Source organism: Bos mutus, chromosome 8 (genome assembly GCF_027580195.1).
Source record: "Bos mutus isolate GX-2022 chromosome 8, NWIPB_WYAK_1.1, whole genome shotgun sequence".
Classification (NCBI taxonomy): Eukaryota; Metazoa; Chordata; class Mammalia; order Artiodactyla; family Bovidae; genus Bos; species Bos mutus.
In genome coordinates, this window is record NC_091624.1 from 72,521,976 (window position 1) to 72,538,612 (window position 16,637).

General features: G+C 40.2%; 1 protein-coding gene across 5 annotated transcripts in view; it reads left to right on the top strand.

Annotated features, from left to right (window-relative positions):
* Nucleotides 1-16,637, top strand: part of RCL1 (RNA terminal phosphate cyclase like 1) — a 187,315-nt gene that overhangs the window by 12,104 nt on the left and 158,574 nt on the right. For 4 of the 5 annotated variants that reach the window (XR_011465169.1, XM_070375846.1, XM_070375847.1 and 1 more), the window contains exons 2-3: nucleotides 10,833-10,904; nucleotides 14,276-14,451. Coding sequence is in view for 4 of the 5 variants with exons in the window: in XM_070375846.1 (XP_070231947.1) it covers nucleotides 10,833-10,904; nucleotides 14,276-14,451 (248 nt within the window). In the remaining variant the exon portion in view is untranslated. Of the gene's footprint in view, nucleotides 1-10,832; nucleotides 10,905-12,216; nucleotides 12,472-14,275; nucleotides 14,452-16,637 lie in introns of those variants that run through there. The other variant, XM_070375848.1, reaches the window with a different exon arrangement.

Consider the following 16,637-nt stretch of genomic DNA (forward strand, 5'->3'; position numbering starts at 1 on the left):
GTTGAGGTCTAAGCCAACTTTTTCACTCTCCTCTTTCACTTTCATCAAGAGGCTCTTTAGTTCTTCTTTGCTTCCTGCCAAAAGGGTGGTGTCATCTGCATATCTGAGATTATTGATACTTCTCCCAGCAGTCTTGATTCCAGCTTGTGCTTCATCCAGCCTGCCATTTCACATGATGTACTCTGCATAGAAGTTAAATAAGCAGGGTGACAATATACAGCCTTGCCGTACTCCTTTTCCGATTTTGAACCAGTCTGTTGTTCCATGTCTAGTTCTAACTGTTGCTTCCTGACCTGCATACAGATTTCTCAGGAGGCAGGTCAGGTGGTCTCGTATTCCCATCTCTTTCAGAATTTTCCACAGTTAGTTGTGATCCACACAGTCAAAAGCTTTGGCATAGTCAATAAAGCAGAAAGAGATGTTTTTCTGAAACTCTTGCTTTTTCCATGATCCAGCAGATGTTGACAATTTGATTTCTGGTTCCTCTGCCTTTTCTAAAACCAGCTTGAACATCTGGAAGTTCACAGTTCACATACTATTGAAGCCTGGCTTGGAGAATTTTGAGCATTACTTTACTAGCATGTGAGATGAGTGCAATTGTGCGGTAGTTTGAGCATTCTTTGGCATGGCCTTTCTTTGGGATTGGAATGAGAACTGACCTTTTCTAGTCCTGTGACCACTGCTGAGTTTTCCAAATTTGCTGACATATTGAATGCAGCACTTTCATAGCATCATCTTTTAGTACTTGAAATAGCTCAACTGGAATTCCATCACCTCCACGAGCTTTGTTCATAGTGATGCTTCTGAAGGCCCACTTGACTTCACATTCCAGGATGTCTGGCTCTAGGTGAGTGATCACACCATAGTGATTATCTGGGTCATGAAGATCTTTTTTCGTATAGTTCTTCTGTGTATTCTTACCACCTCTTCTTAATATCTTCTGCTTCTGTTAGGTCCCTACCATTTCTGTCCTTTATTGAGCCCATCTTTGCATGAAAAGTTCCCTTGGTATCTCTAATTTTCTTGAAGAGATCTCTAGTCTTTCCTGTTCTATTGTTTTCCTCTATTTCTTTGTACTGATCACTTAGGAATGTTTTCTTATCTCTCCTTGCTATTCTTTAGAACTCTGCATTCAGATAGATATATCTTTCCTTTCCTCCTTTTGCTTTTTGCTTCCCTTCTTTTCTCAGCTATGTGGAAGGCCTCCTCAGACAACCATTTTGCCTTTTTGCATTTCTTCTTCTTGGGGATGGTTTTGATCACCGCCTCCTGTACAATGTCATGAACCTCTGTCCATAGTTCTTCAGGCACTCTATCAGACTTAATCCCTTGAATCTATTTTCACTTCCACTGTATAATTGTAAGGGATCTGATTTATGTCATACCTGAATGGTCTAGTGGTTTTCCCTATTTTCTTCAATTTAAGTCTGAATTTTGCAATAAGGAGTTCATGATCTGAGCCACAGTCAGTTCCTTGACTTGTTTTTGCTAAGTGTATAGAGATTCTCCACCTTTGGCTGCAAAGAATATAACCAATCTGATTTCAGTATTGACCATCTGGTGATGTCAATGTATAGAGTTGTCTCTTCTGTTGTTGGAAGAAGAACATTAAGAGACATATCAATTTTATCAAAATATATGGGAGCCTACCAAAGAAAAATTTACCATTCTAAACACTTTGGTAATTAAGAAGAAAACAACAGAACAATGAACTGAGATATTTAGAAATGGAACAAATTTACAAGCCAAAAACGAAATGAAAATATTTTAAAGGAAGAGATAAACAAAATGGAAAATAGCAAAAGACATCAAGTTAATTCATTAAAAAAATACAAAACAAATCAATAGACTCATTCATTTGTAAAAGGAAAGAAAGTATGAATTAATAAAATAAAAAATGTAATTAATGTAAAAGATCAGGAACATTTGTGGTAGACTATTCTCTATTATTTACTGATACATTTGGAATTGACATAGTTATGTAAAAAGATAACAAATCAAAATAGATAAAATGAAAATTTTAAAGACACCCAAAGATAAAACCAAAACAAAAGGAATGCAAAAATTCACCAAGTAATATATAGAAAAGAGCACTGAAGTTGCTAGAAAATTTCCCCCAATATTCAATGAAAAATAATTCTTATTATTTTACACATTCCAAAGAACAAAAAAGAATGTATAGAGATGACTTCTGGAGAAAGCAATGGCACCCCACTCCAGTACTTTTGCCTGGAAAATCCCATGAACGGAGGAGCCTGGTGGGCTACAGTCCATGGGGTCCCTAAGAGTCGGACACGACTGAGCGACTTCACTTTCACTTTTCACTTTCATGCATTGGAGAAGGAAATGGCAACCCACTCCAGTGTTCTTGCCTGGAGAATCCCAGGGGAGGGAGAGCCTGGTGGGCTGCCGTCTATGGGGTCGCACAGAGTCAGACACGACTGAAGTGACTCAGCAGCAGCAGAGATGACTTCAGTTGTAGGGTACTTAAGAGCACCACACACAAAAAAATTAAATTACAAAATAACCTCATTTAATGAGGCCAAATGAAAAGCCCTAAATAAATCTTTAAAAAATAGATCATAACAAATTTTTAAACTATCCAGTATGATTAGGAAGGGTACATCTCAAGAATTGGCTACAGATAAAACACATGGAAAAGTATAACATAATTAAATGTAAGGTTAAACACAAAAATGAGGGGAAAAAAAATCACATAACCAACTTAACTGCTACTGAAAAGACACCTGACAAAATTGAACGTCCATCTCTCAGTAAACTGTTTCAAAAACCATGAAGAATAAATTTATCAGATGTAGTGGTTTCCACATGAATATAGAAGTTCAAGGAGAACATCTTCATGAGCTTGGTGAAGGCAAAGATTTCCTTAAAAGGCCACAGAAAGATTTATAAATTGGGTTCTCACACACTAGCAAAGTAATGCTCAAAATTCTCCAAGCCAGGCTTCAACAGTACGTGAACCGTGAACTTCCAGATGTTCAAGCTTGTTTTAGAAAAGGCAGAGGAATCAGAAATCAAATTGCCAACATCCACTGGATCATAAAAAAAGCAAGAGTTTCAGAAAAACATCTCTTTCTGCTTTATTGACTATGCCAAAGCTTTTGACTGTGTGGATCACAACTAACTGTGGAAAATTCTGAAAGAGATGGGAATACAAGACCACCTGACCTGCCTCCTGAGAAATCTGTATGCAGGTCAGGAAGCAACAGTTAGAACTGGACATGAACAACAGACTGGTTCAAAATCGGAAAAGGAGTACGGCAAGGCTGTATATTGTCACCCTGCTTATTTAACTTCTATGCAGAGTACATCATGTGAAATGGCAGGCTGGATGAAGCACAAGCTGGAATCAAGACTGCTGGGAGAAGTATCAATAATCTCAGATATGCAGATGACACCACCCTTTTGGCAGGAAGCAAAGAAGAACTAAAGAACCTCTTGATGAAAGTGAAAGAGGAGAGTGAAAAAATTGGCTTAGACCTCAACATTCAAAAACGAAGATCATGGCATCTGGCCCTATCACTTGATGGCAAAAAGATGGGGCAACAATGGAAACAGTGACATTTTATTTTGGGGGGCTCCAAAAGCACTGCAGATGGTGACTGCAGCCATGAAATTACAAGATGCTTGCTCCATGGAAGAAAAGTTATGACCAATCTAGACAGCTTATTAAAAAGCTGAAACATTACTTTGCCAACAAAGGTCCATCTAGTCAAAGCTGTGGTTTTTCCAGTGGTCATGTATGGTTGTGAGTTGGACTATAAAGAAAGCTGAGCACTGAAGTATTGATGCTTTTGAACTGTGGTGTTGGAGAAGACTCTTGAGAGTCCCTTGGACTGCAAGGATATCCAGCCAGTCCATGCTGAAGGAAATCAGTCCTGAATATTCAATGGAAGGACTGATGCTGAAGCTGAAACTCCAATACTTTGGCTACCTGATGCGAAGACCTGATTCATTTTAAAAGACCCTGCTGCTGGGAAAGATTGAAGGCAGGAGGAGAAGGGGATGACAGAGGATGAGATGGTTGGATGTCATCACTGACTTGATGGACACGAGTTTGAGCAAGCTCTGGGAGTTGATTATGGACAGTGAAGCCTGGTGTGCTGTAGTCCACGGGACTGCAAAGAGTCAGACATGACTGAGCCACTGAACTGAACTCACATGATGTATAATTTAGGAAAGATGGGATGTATGTAAGGTCAAATTACTTATTATTTGTCACATTCTGCATAATTATATAAAATATGTAAATGCCTTATATATATATTATTTCCAAGTGAGTGAACATCCTTTAATTTATTCTGAGACTTGGGTATATATTTGTAATTTCTACCTTTTTTGGATTAAATGTTGAAAATAGTAAGTCCTAATTTCATGTGTTAATAGTTTGCTGTCTTTTCTTTTAGTTCTGTCTCTGACAGAATTGTAATCACACTGTATATATTACTTAAAATTTGTTTTCCTCAAAATAGTGTGAACATTTTCTTTTGTAATTAAGCAGTTATTTAAAAAATGATGGCTATGTTGTATTATAAAGACCTTTCATAGGCTATTTAATGAGAGCAGTGTTTATTGGTTCTTTAAATTGTATTACAGTACCTTTATTTGTTTTTTTAAATTTAATTTTTATGTATTTTTTAAAAATGTGTACACATGACATGAAATTCAAAACAAACAAAGCGGTTTACAAAGTCTGTCTGTTTCTTTCTCAATCTTCCTTCCGTGTGAAGCAACCAGTGTTGTTGGTTTGCTGTGTTTCTTTTCACGACTCTTTTTTTCTTTCCATAAATAAGCAAATAGGTACTGTTTCCTTTCTCAGACAGAGGCCATTTGCATCTTACTTTTTTCCCAGTCAATATACTATAGAGATGATTCATATCAGTGTATGAAAAATCTCACTAATTTGATAGCTGCTGAGTGTTCCAGTATATAGATGTGTCATAATTTATTTGAGTCATTACAATACTTTTAAGTTGAATTTGTTTCTTGAGATTTGCTCCTTGTTTTTAAAGGGTAGATCTTTGGATTGTATTCCCTTTTTCAGTCCCCTCCTTTAAGAAATGGCTTTTTGCCTTTCTTTGGTGAGGAATGGGTCAGGCTTAGTGTCAATATTGAGTGCCACTAAGTCCTCATGTATGGATGTGAGAGTTGGACTGTGAAGAAAGCTGAGTGCCGAAGAATTGATGCTTTTGAACTGTAGTGTTGGAGAAGACTCTTGAGAGTCCCTTGGACTGCAAGGAGATCCAACCAGTACATTCTGAAGGAGATCACCCCTGGGATTTCTTTGGAGGGAATGATGCTGAAGCTGAAACTCCAGTACTTTGACCACCTCATGCGAAGAGTTGACTCATTGGAAAAAACTCTGATGCTGGGAGGGATTGGGGGCAGGAGGAGAAGGGGACGACAGAGGATGAGATGGCTGGATGGTATCACTGACTCGATGGACGTGAGTCTCAGTGAACTCCGGGAGTTGGTGATGGACAGGGAGGCCTGGTGTGCTGCGATTCATGGGGTCGCAGAGTCGGATGTGACTGAGCAACTGAACTGAACTGAACTGAAGTCTTCTAGAAGTTACCAACCCCTTTAAAGAAATGAAGAACTCCCTTCTTTGGGGGTCTAGGGAAGGGAGGTCATTATGTATGGGAGGTAGTATTTAAGGAATCCTGAAATTAAAGGTCTTAAATGGGACAATTTTGTTGAAAGTGTGAAGTACAATAACATGAAAAATTCATAAAACATAAAAGTAGTTCTCATAGGATTATAAAATGAGCATCCGTGTGATGCCATCCAGGTCAAGAAAGAGAGCATTGTGCACACCTTCACTGACCTGCTTTATTTACCTCTCCCTTCCATGCCCCTAGTGGTAGCCAGTCTCCTGACCATTGTGGCGTTCATGTTGATTCTCCTTATAGCTGTGTAACCTAATTATGTATTCTTAAACCATCTAGTAAAATTGTGCTTTTGGGGGGGAACTTCCTCCCTAATGCTCAATATCTGAAATTCTGTACTCCTAGGAGCAGTCTTGAAGAAGTGAGGTGGCAGGGAATCCTACACATCTTGTTTTAACGAAGTTTGAGGCTTCAGTCTGACTATTATTAGGCGAACTTGAAATCTTTTTCGTACCAGGTGATGGAGCTGTATCTTCACTGTTACTAGGATTCAGGAACTAGCTCTGCATTGGGTCTTTGAGGTACGGCGTCTAAAGCACCTGTTTACTGTGATCTGGGGATGGTTTTTGTCTGGAGGTCTTCATAAGTGCTCATTTTCTTCCTACTTGTGTTCCTCTGCTGGACATTTTAAACTGTGTTCATGCTCAAGAGCCCCTGTGGATTGCAAAAAAAAAAAAACAAAAACACCCTACTTTCAAAGTAATTTTTTGTTTTCTTTTCTTTACTAATTTATAAAAGCTATGGGGTTTATAATCTTGGACTTTATTCATAAATGCTTGTTTGTCTCACCCATTTAGGCAGCCTGAAAGCTTGAGCAGGTCAAGTTTTCTTTTTTTGTGCAGAATACCTCGCATTTTCTATAAACATAGGTAGACAGTGGCATGGCATTAATACATCCTGCCTACATTAAAACATACAATATTCTATATAAAAGACCATAGAAATAATATGTAGTTCAATTTTGTAGCTGACTTAACCTTTCAACTTTCGTGGTGCTACTTCTACGTAACCCAATACATATACAAGTATATATTGAACTGAGACTAAAATTTCATGAACAGCACCCTTACTATGTAACTGATAGTGTTTATTCTGTTCTAATTTCATTAAAGATAAATGTTGACTGGGGACTCATTAAGTCATCTGCAGGACCTTCAGTAAATCAATTGAAAGGTAGTATGATTTTCTAGAGGAGGAGGTTAGCTTTGAGAGATTAAACTGAGTGAGGCAAACCCAGCCCTGGTTTGGTTTTATAGAGAAGGGCAGACTTGGGTTCAAGTCTTCACTGTGCCAGTTGGGCCTTAGCCTTCTGTAAAACTGGAAGCACTTCCTGCTTAGTGGTTATGAGGATTAATATAATGTAAGCATTAACACACAGCTTCTGTTATTAGCCATTATGCCTTATTTCAGGACTTAAGGGAGCTTCTCTGACTTCTAGCCTAGTGCTCTTTGTACAGATTGCAGAATTTGCTGTAACAGGAGTTATGGGACAGCGTTAAGTAACAACAGGTGGATGGGAATTGCTTCGTTGATCTGCTCACCCTTTGGGATCAGTTTAGGTTACTGTTAAGGTCTGTGCTCTCAAACTCTGCTGGTTTATTAGAGGAGTAGGAACTGCCTGACGAAAAAGGCAGTAACAGCCCACTGCAGTACTCTTGCCTGGAAAATCCCATGGATGGAGGAGCCTGGTAGGCTGCAGTCCATGGGGTCGCTAAGAGTTGGACACGGAGTGACTTCACTTTCACTTTTCACTTTTATGCATTGGAGAAGGAAATGGCAACCCACTCCAGTGTTCTTGCCTGGAGAATCCCAGGGACGGGGGAGCCTGGTGGGCTGCCGTCTATGGGGTCACACAGAGTTGGACTCGACTTAGCAGCAGCAGCAGGAACTGCCTGAAAGCATCAGGCAGTCACCATGCCTTCAGTATAGAAGACTTGGTCTTCCTGTTTCCGTTCATGGGAGGGATGTTGAAGCTAAAGCTCTGTGTGTGTGTGTGTGTGTGTGTGTGTATGTGAAAGAAAGAAGAAGTGAAGTCACTCAGTCACTCCATGTGACCCCATGGACTGTAGCCCAGCAGGCTCCTCCGTCTACGGGATTTTCCAGGCAAGAATACTGTAGTGGGTTGTATGTATATAATATCAATTCAGGAGAACAGAGAACATATACTTCTGATTCTTCTCTCTGTCTTTTCATATTTCACATTTACAATCTACCCCCTCATGTTTTAGAGAATAACCCAGCTTTTGTATTTTTTTTAATTAATTTTTTTATCGAAGGATAATTGCTTTACAGAATTTTGTTTTCTGCCAAACTCAACAGCTTTGATAACAATTTATTCATAAAAGTAACTGAAGCAATTTTTTTATTTTATTTTATTTTATTTTTAAACTTTACATAATTGTATTAGTTTTGCCAAATATCAAAATGAATCTGCCACAGGCATACATGTGTTCCCCATCCTGAACCCTCCTCCCTCCTCCCTCCCCACACCATCCCTCTGGGTCGTCCCAGTGCACCAGCCCCAAGCATCCAGTATTGCGCATCGAACCTGGACTGGCAACTCGTTTCTTACATGATATTCTACATGTTTCAATGTCACTCTCCCAAATCTTCCCACCTCTCCCTCTCCCACAGAGTCCATAAGACTGTTCTATACATCAGTGTCTCTTTTGCTGTCTCGTACACCAGGTTATTGTTACCATCTTTCTAAATTCCATATATATGCGTTAGTATACTGTATTTCTGTTTTTCCTTCTGGCTTACTTCACTCTGTATAATAGGCTCCAGTTTCATCCACCTCATTAGAACTGATTCAAATGTATTCTTTTTAATGGCTGAGTAATACTCCATTGTGTATATGTACCACAGCTTTCTTATCCATTCATCTGCTGATGGACATCTAGGTTGCTTCCATGTCCTGGCTATTATAAACAGTGCTGCGATGAACATTGGGGTACATATGTCTCTTTCCCTTCTGGTTTCCTCAGTGTGTATGCCCAGCAGTGCGATTGCTGGATCATAAGGCAGTTCTATTTCCAGTTTTTTAAGGAATCTCCACACTGTTCTCCATAGTGGTTGTACTAGTTTGCATTCCCACCAACAGTGTAAGAGGGTTCCCTTTTCTCCACACCCTCTCCAGCACTTATTATTTGTAGACTTTTGGATCGCAGCCATTCTGACTGGTGTGAAATGGTACCTCATAGTGGTTTTGATTTGCATTTCTCTGATAATGAGTGATGTTGAGCATCTTTTCATGTGTTTGTTAGCCATCTGTATGTCTTCTTTGGAGAAATGTCTATTTAGTTCTTTGGCCCATTTTTTGATTGGGTCATTTATTTTTCTGGAGTTGAGCTGTAGGAGTTGCTTGTATATTTTTGAGATGAGTTGTTTGTCAGTTGCTTCATTTGCTATTATTTTCTCCCATTCTGAAGGCTGCCTTTTCACCTTGCTAATAGTTTCATTTGATTTGCAGAAGCTTTTAAGGTTAATTAGGTCCCATTTGTTTATTTTTACTTTTATTTCCAATATTCTGGGAGTTGGGTCACAGAGGATCCTGCTGTGATGTATGTCAGAGAGTGTTTTGCCTATGTTCTCCTCTAGGAGTTTTATAGTTTCTGGTCTTACGTTTAGATCTTTAATCCATTTTGAGTTTATTTTTGTGTATGGTGTTAGAGAGTGGTCTAGTTTCATTCTTTTACACGTGGTTGACCAGATTTCCCAGCACCACTTGTTAAAGAGATTGTCTTTAATCCATTGTATATTCTTGCCTCCTTTGTCAAAGATAAGGTGTCCATATGTGCGTGGATTTATCTCTGGGCTTTCTATTTTATTCCATTGATCTATATATCTGTCTTTGTGCCAGTACCATACTGTCTTGATAACTGTGGCTTTGTAGTAGAGCCTGAAGTCAGGTAGGTTGATTCCTCCAGTTCCATTCTTCTTTCTCAAGATCACTTTGGCTATTCGAGGTTTTTTGTTTTTCCATACAAATTCTGAAATTATTTGTTCCAGCTCTGTGAAGAATACTGTTGGTAGCTTGATAGGGATTGCGTTGAATCTATAAATTGCTTTGGGTAGTATACTCATTTTCACTATATTGATTCTTCCAATCCATGAACATGGTATATTTCTCCATCTATTAGTGTCCTCTTTGATTTCTTTCACCAGTGTTTTATAGTTTTTTATATATAGGTCTTTAGTTTCTTTAGGTAGATATATTCCTAAGTATTTTATTCTTTCCGTTTGAAGCAATTTTTTTTTTTGAAGCATATTTAAACAAAAATTCATATAAAATGCTACTGTGAAGAGAAACCTATTTATTAACATTTGGTGTTTTTTTCTTCTAATCTTTTTCATGCATTAAAAAAGTGACAATAATACTGTATATTCAGGTACCTTGTAATAAAATTAAAAACTGAACTGATTAGAAAGTTCTAGATCAATAAGATGATAGAGGAAGGGAGAAAGGGCACTTTGTTGAATGAGAGAGGCAGTGACCTTTTACTGTCTCTGAGATTGAAGGGTATTCTGCAGCAAGTAAGAGTTTGACTTTAAAACTCTTTCCTGCTTTCTATCCTTTCTCTCATTTGGCACACACTCCTGAGATCAGAACAAATGGGTGTTATGCTGCTGAAATTAATATCCCATTAGATTGCTGGTAGAGTTCCTATTTTTTGGTGGAATACAAAAACTGAGTTGTTTTTAATAGTTCTACTAAACGTACATATGGGCTTCCTAGGTGGCTCAGTGGTAAAGAATCTGCCTGCCAGTGCAGGAGATGCAAGGGACACGAGTTCGATTCCTGGGTTGGGAAGATTCCCCTGGAGAAGGAAATGACAACTCACTCTACTACTCTTGCCTGGGATATCCCACGGACAGAGGAGCCCAGTGGGCCAAGTCCATAGGGTTGCAAAAGAGTTGGACGCTACTTAGCGACTGAACAACAGCAACAGCAAAACATACGAATGCTAGTCAGTGCTTCTCAACTGCTTCAGATTCCTTAGCCAGTGTGCTCACCCAGGTCCTGTGAAGAACCCAGTGTGATGCAGGAAGTAACCTACCCTGCACTGCAGCACTTGGATGGGATCTGCTGTCTGAAAATGACCTAATTGGAGGCCAATCAGTTTTCTTTTCTCCCCACAGATTTTGAAGCCAGCTTCATAAGACTGTTGGACAAAGTAACTAATGGTTCTCGAATTGAAATAAACCAAACAGGTAAGCTCCTTTTCTTCCCATTCCTGAAAGCACTTACATGTACTACTTAAATATTCCTCTGTTACTCACTCTTTTTGATGGTATAAATATTGTATTTGAATGGAAAGACCCAGTTTCCTGTCTGTGATATGATTGTCTGAAGATAGTATGTGATATTGCCAATTTAAGGGACATATATTTGACTTAAGGAAGTGAGAAGAGTGAAAATTTCAGATAAACAGGCAAGCACCTCCTCTCTTTTAAACAATAGAAGTGTTTTATACCTAACTTTATGTACAGCTTTTCAGTGTCCATGTAGCTTATGTTGTCACAATAAAATCTTACAACAAACTCTGAGGTAGCTGTATGTGATGAATTTTAATTTTTTTTATTTTGTCTTTTAAAATAAGTTTATATAAGTATATGCAAAAAATGTGAAAATCCCTTCACCTGTTTCCCCTTCCATTCACTCTCCCAGGGGCAGCCATGGGGACTTTGTCCTGGTCTCCTTTGTATGTATTTGCTTCCATGGGCACTTCTGTATCTCAAACCATCAACAGGATCAGGCTGTTCATGCTGTTCTGCAGCCAGCTGTTTTTTATCAGCACAGATGTCTCAGGGAATTTGCTTGCCAGGCACATGCAGGTCCATCTCAATTTTTCAGTGGCATTACATTGTATTCTGTTGTATGGATACATGATAACTTATTTGACTGTTCCCTGCTGATAAACATTTAGGTTGTTTCTAGCTTTTTGTCTAGTTTTTTTTTTTTCCTTTTTTTTTTTGCTATTAGAAACTGTTATCTACATTGTATAGGTGATCATGGCAAACATGCTTTGATTGTCTCCATGAGCTATGTGCCTTTGCACATGTATTCAACAGAGGAAACTGAACTTTTCTATGTGTTTTCTGTTAAGGGAGAAACATGTATTCAACAGAGGAAACTGAACTTTTCTGTATGTTGGCTCTGTTAAGGGAGAAGACAAGCTTGGCTTTATAAGTGGCCATGGGACTTGATCTGTAGCTGCATTCAGCCATACCTCACAGAGAACAGGTTTCAGGAGTAAAACATCAGATGCCCTTTGCAAGCTATGATTCCTTTAGTCTTTCTTGATTCCTTTACTTTGAAATTGCTGGGGATGTTTTCAGTGGTTTTTATTGGTGATTCAGAGGACAAGAAATTCTGTTGTTTTGGGGTCATATCTGTTGTTTATGGTCATATCCATAAAACCCGAGACTGCGAGCCACGCAGCAGAGCAGTTCTCCTGGATTCCCTTACCCTACTGCTCTCCACCCGGGTGCCCTTTCCCAATAAAATCTCTTGCTTTGTCAGCACATGTGTCTCCTCAGACAATTCATTTCCAAGTGTTAGACAAGAGCCCAGTTTTGGGCCCTGGAAGGGGTCTGCCTTCCTGCAACAAATGGCGACTCTGGTGGGACTCTTCTTCTCTGAGACCAACATCCTGACCACTCGGGGTACTCAGGGGCCAGCTTGCCTGCCAATGGACCAGACCCAGTGGCCGCAACTGGGACCCTTTTGTCCCTGGTCTCCTCCTGACCTGGACAACTGGCCAGAGTGCCCCAACCGGTAAGGAACAAGAGACTTTATTGACCTCTCTCCCCTTCCCTCTCTCTTTCCCCTCCTTAACCCTTCCTATCCTTCCCCATTTTTCTAGTCCCCCGGTCCTGGACACAGGAATCTGGTCGAAGGGTCCTCAGCATGAGCTGAGGATTGGAGACTGATCACCTCCTCGTGGCAGAGAATTCGAATTCTGGTTCTGGTCTGGTCTGATTTCTGGTAGGGCCGAGTTCCAGTCCTCCCTTCTCTGAAGGCCCAGGGAAAAGTCCCATAATGCCTGGGTATCTGTAGGTGGCAGGAGACGTCTGTAAGGCCACCCCTTTCGCCCCCCTCTCCCGCCTCCTCCCCCTTCTTCTTTCAACCTGGCTTCCTTTCCTTCCTTTGACATCTTTGATGTTAGTACTTGGATCTGAAGTTTTGTGTCTCTATAGGAGGTTTTCTGAGAGACTGTATTCTTATATTTAAGGGCTTCCTTGGTGGCACAGAGGTTAAAGTGTCTGCCTGCAATGTGGGAGACCTGGGTTCAATCCCTGGGTCAAGAAGATCCCCTGGAGAAGCAATTGGCAACCCACTCCAGTATTTTTGCCTGGAGAATCCCATGGATGGAGGAGCTTGGTCAGACATGACTAAGTGGCTTCACTTTCACTTTCTACAGCTTAGTTGAGAAATAAGATATTTATATGATCCTGCTTCCTTCCACCTCTTGTGTCTACCCGCCCGCCCCACCTCACCCCCCCACCCCCCCACTGCCCCCCCACCCCCCACCCCCCAGCCTTCATTTTGATGATCTGGTTAGTTTCTTATTTGGTTAATTTGCCAGCATAGACAGATTTTAGTGCAGAGTTCAGTGGTTATAGTCTTTGGGAGTTGGGGGCTTTTGGACCTAAAAGATTGTTTTGAGTCACGAATAGTATTTAGAATAACTAAAGTAGAGTTTTCTAACTTTGATTAGAATATGATTCTGATAGTGATTATTGTGATTTTGATTTTTTAATATGGTAAAACCTGTATTTCTTGTGTCAAACTCCCAAGCGCTGCTTTCCTTTTGGTGACTGAACCTAGTTCCTTCCTCTAATGTTAGATTTCTTTATTGGTAAATTGTGCCAGGAGAACTTGGCCAGGGATTATTAGTATCAAAAATATATTGTGTTCATTTCTTCATATCCCCTGAATCATCTAGCATATTTTATTTGGTTTTTCCTCTAATATGTAAACCTAGTATGAAACTTTTTGGATGATATGCATATTTGAAAGAATAAAGAAAGATAAAGTGTTTTCACTAAAGCAGTTCAATAATTTTAGACATTTCCATTTGTTACTATTAAATTAAAATAGTTACTATTAATGGAAATGAGTGCCATAAGTACTTGCCTTCTCTAGGTACCTAGTTTGGTGACTATGGTATTGGGAAATCTGATTTCCTGGGCCTAGAAGAAGCTGATTGCTGGCACGATGATTTCAGAACATCATCTGTAAACCCCGACATTGGCACAATCTGAGAGCATGCTGTTGGGAGACTAAGGTGCCTGTTAGGATATATCTCCTCTGTGCCCTGCTGTGACTCTGGCAATTCAGATGGCTTAGGGAGGGGTTTAATTTATTACTGTTTATTAAATTACACTCACAGTTTATTATTGTTACAAGGACTTGACAGTAATGAGTCAGCTTTTGGAGTGAAGTATGTGGGCTCTCAGGAATGGCATTTTGAACTCTTGGATGCCCTTGCCAGACTTTCCCCTTGGGACTGACTGTTTCATTGCCTTTGTGACACTTTTTTTTTTCCTTCTGCTGACTTTCTTTCCTCTGTTATAAGGAACGACCTTATATTATCAGCCCGGCCTCTTGTATGGTGGGTCCATGGAGCATGACTGCAGCGTTCTTCGCGGCATTGGGTATTATCTGGAAAGTCTGCTCTGCCTGGCTCCATTTATGAAGCACCCGCTGAGAATAGTTCTGCGAGGAGTGACCAATGACCAGGTTGACCCTTCGGTGAGTAGTGAGGCCACACCACCCTGTGATTTTTGTCTCCTGTTACACCTAACTTCTGAGAAACTAGTTCCTGATAAAACACATTTGTTTTGTTATTTACCTTGAAGTTTAGAGATTAATCACTCCAGAAGGCAGATGAGCCAAGACTCATAATCATCAGATTCAGTGACGATTGTTAATCTTCTTCAAGGTGCCTTTCATTGTTATGTCTAAGAACCTTCTGAACAGATGCTTGCAGTCTCATCGTGTTTGACATGAAATATGGCTCTGTTGACTGAAGTTTGTGAGAGTGGAGTTTTCATAAGGTCATGTGACGGTTGAGGCTGAAAGGCAGCAGATCAGAATTTTAGGCAGAGAATAATATCTTCTTGGCATGCTGCAGCATAATCTTGACTTAGGCTTCAACTGTACACTTTAGGACTTTCTTCTTCTGAGAAGAGTTTGCAGATTTAGAGAAAGGGTATAAGGGCAGGGAAGGTATATATGAGCTTTGCCAGTGTGTGAGCATCAGCAAGCTTCTTATTAAGCGTGCTGTGTTTGTGGGGAGGATAGTTTAATGTACAACTAGAATATTCATTGTGGCTACCTCAGCTGTCTTAATGCCAGTCTGGGATGGGTTTTATTGTATGTGTGTGTGAGTGAGAGAGAGAGAGACAGAGAGAGAAAGACAGACAGGTTGGGGAGAGGGAGATTGATGGATTGGAGCAGGCCTGCCTTAGACCTTTCATAGTGAGGCAACGATCCCCTCCTTTGGATGCTCTGCTGTCCAGAGAAGATATCTTCAAGCTGAGGGCCATGATGTGAAGTTCTAACTGAGGATGCTTGTCTTCACCTTGGCAGACATTAGAAGAAGACCACTGAAGGGGTAGCTTCAGAGGCAGATGTGTGTGGCTTCCCTAACCAGGGAAGACCAGTTAGGTGGTGCAGTGAGCTCCAAAGCAGAGACTGCTGGTATTCACCAGGATGCTGATGAGGTTATAAACATGATTAATGTGTTCTTGGGCAATAAAAGGTTTATTCCTGAATTCTTAAGATTCGGGTACATAAAGTCTTCCCAGGATCCAAAGTAGAGTGCAAGATCTGATATTCTTAACTATATACGAATGCTGCATAAACTGTTTAGAATTTCAAAGTAATTTCAAGTGGTTGCTTATTTCTCACATTTTCCCGGAAGATTGTAGGAAATGGGTTCTTCAGTTAAAAGTAAGAGTGGAGACCTCTACTATTTCAGATTGGGAGGGGTGGGGTAGGTGCCTTGACTCTTGGGAAAAGTCCCTGAAGCAGACAGATGTTGGCACCATGTATCCCAGTTTTGTATTCTCTTTCTATAGTTGCCAGTGATCTTAAAAGCTGTTATTACTGACAGTACTAAAAATTTACATATTTACATATTAACAATGACAAAGATTAATTGATAGATTCCCTAGAAATAGTATTTTATTCTTTCTAGCAGTATATTAAAAGGCTTTCTTGTAGTTTTCACAAGCTACAGGACTAAAATGACCTTGGTTAGTACCTGGCTCCAGCCCAGGATAAAATAAATACACCTAATCCTGGATAAAGAGTAACTTCTTCAGCCTGTGGCTTCTTCGTTTTAAACTTTCTCTTTAATGTGTAGTTTCCCCATCAATTTATGTCCACACCTACTGTCTGCACACAGGGATGAATACGATGAGTTCTGCCCGTAGGGAATGTGGTTTCATGGGGTGAACAGCTGTGAATACAGCCAGGGAGACCACAAGGCTGGATACTCTGGGCTCTGGCAGACGCACAAGCCGAGTGCTGAGGGCTGGGGAGGGCTTTCAAGAGGAAGGGAAGCCCCAGAGTCAGTCATGGTTTTAGGAAGATAGCTGTAGAGCTGAGAGAAGGGTAAATTGCCAAGGTGTCAACCAGTATGAACTTGATGCAGAGGGAAGTGGAAGGGTAGACAAATATGAAGGGCATTGTGGAGGGAGGGGCTTCATAACTCAATAACTAATTGGAGTTGGGATAGGAGGAAGGGGTCACAGGTAACTCCATGATTTCTGTCATAGTTGACTTGAAAGGATAGTGATCAGAAAGAGTTTCACAGGGAAGAGGAAAATTGTGATGGGGTGATAGTTGATGTGTCTGATTTTGGTCCTATTCTCTGGGATATTGATGGGATATCCATGGGGGATGTCCAGTTGGGAATTACTGTTTGGAGC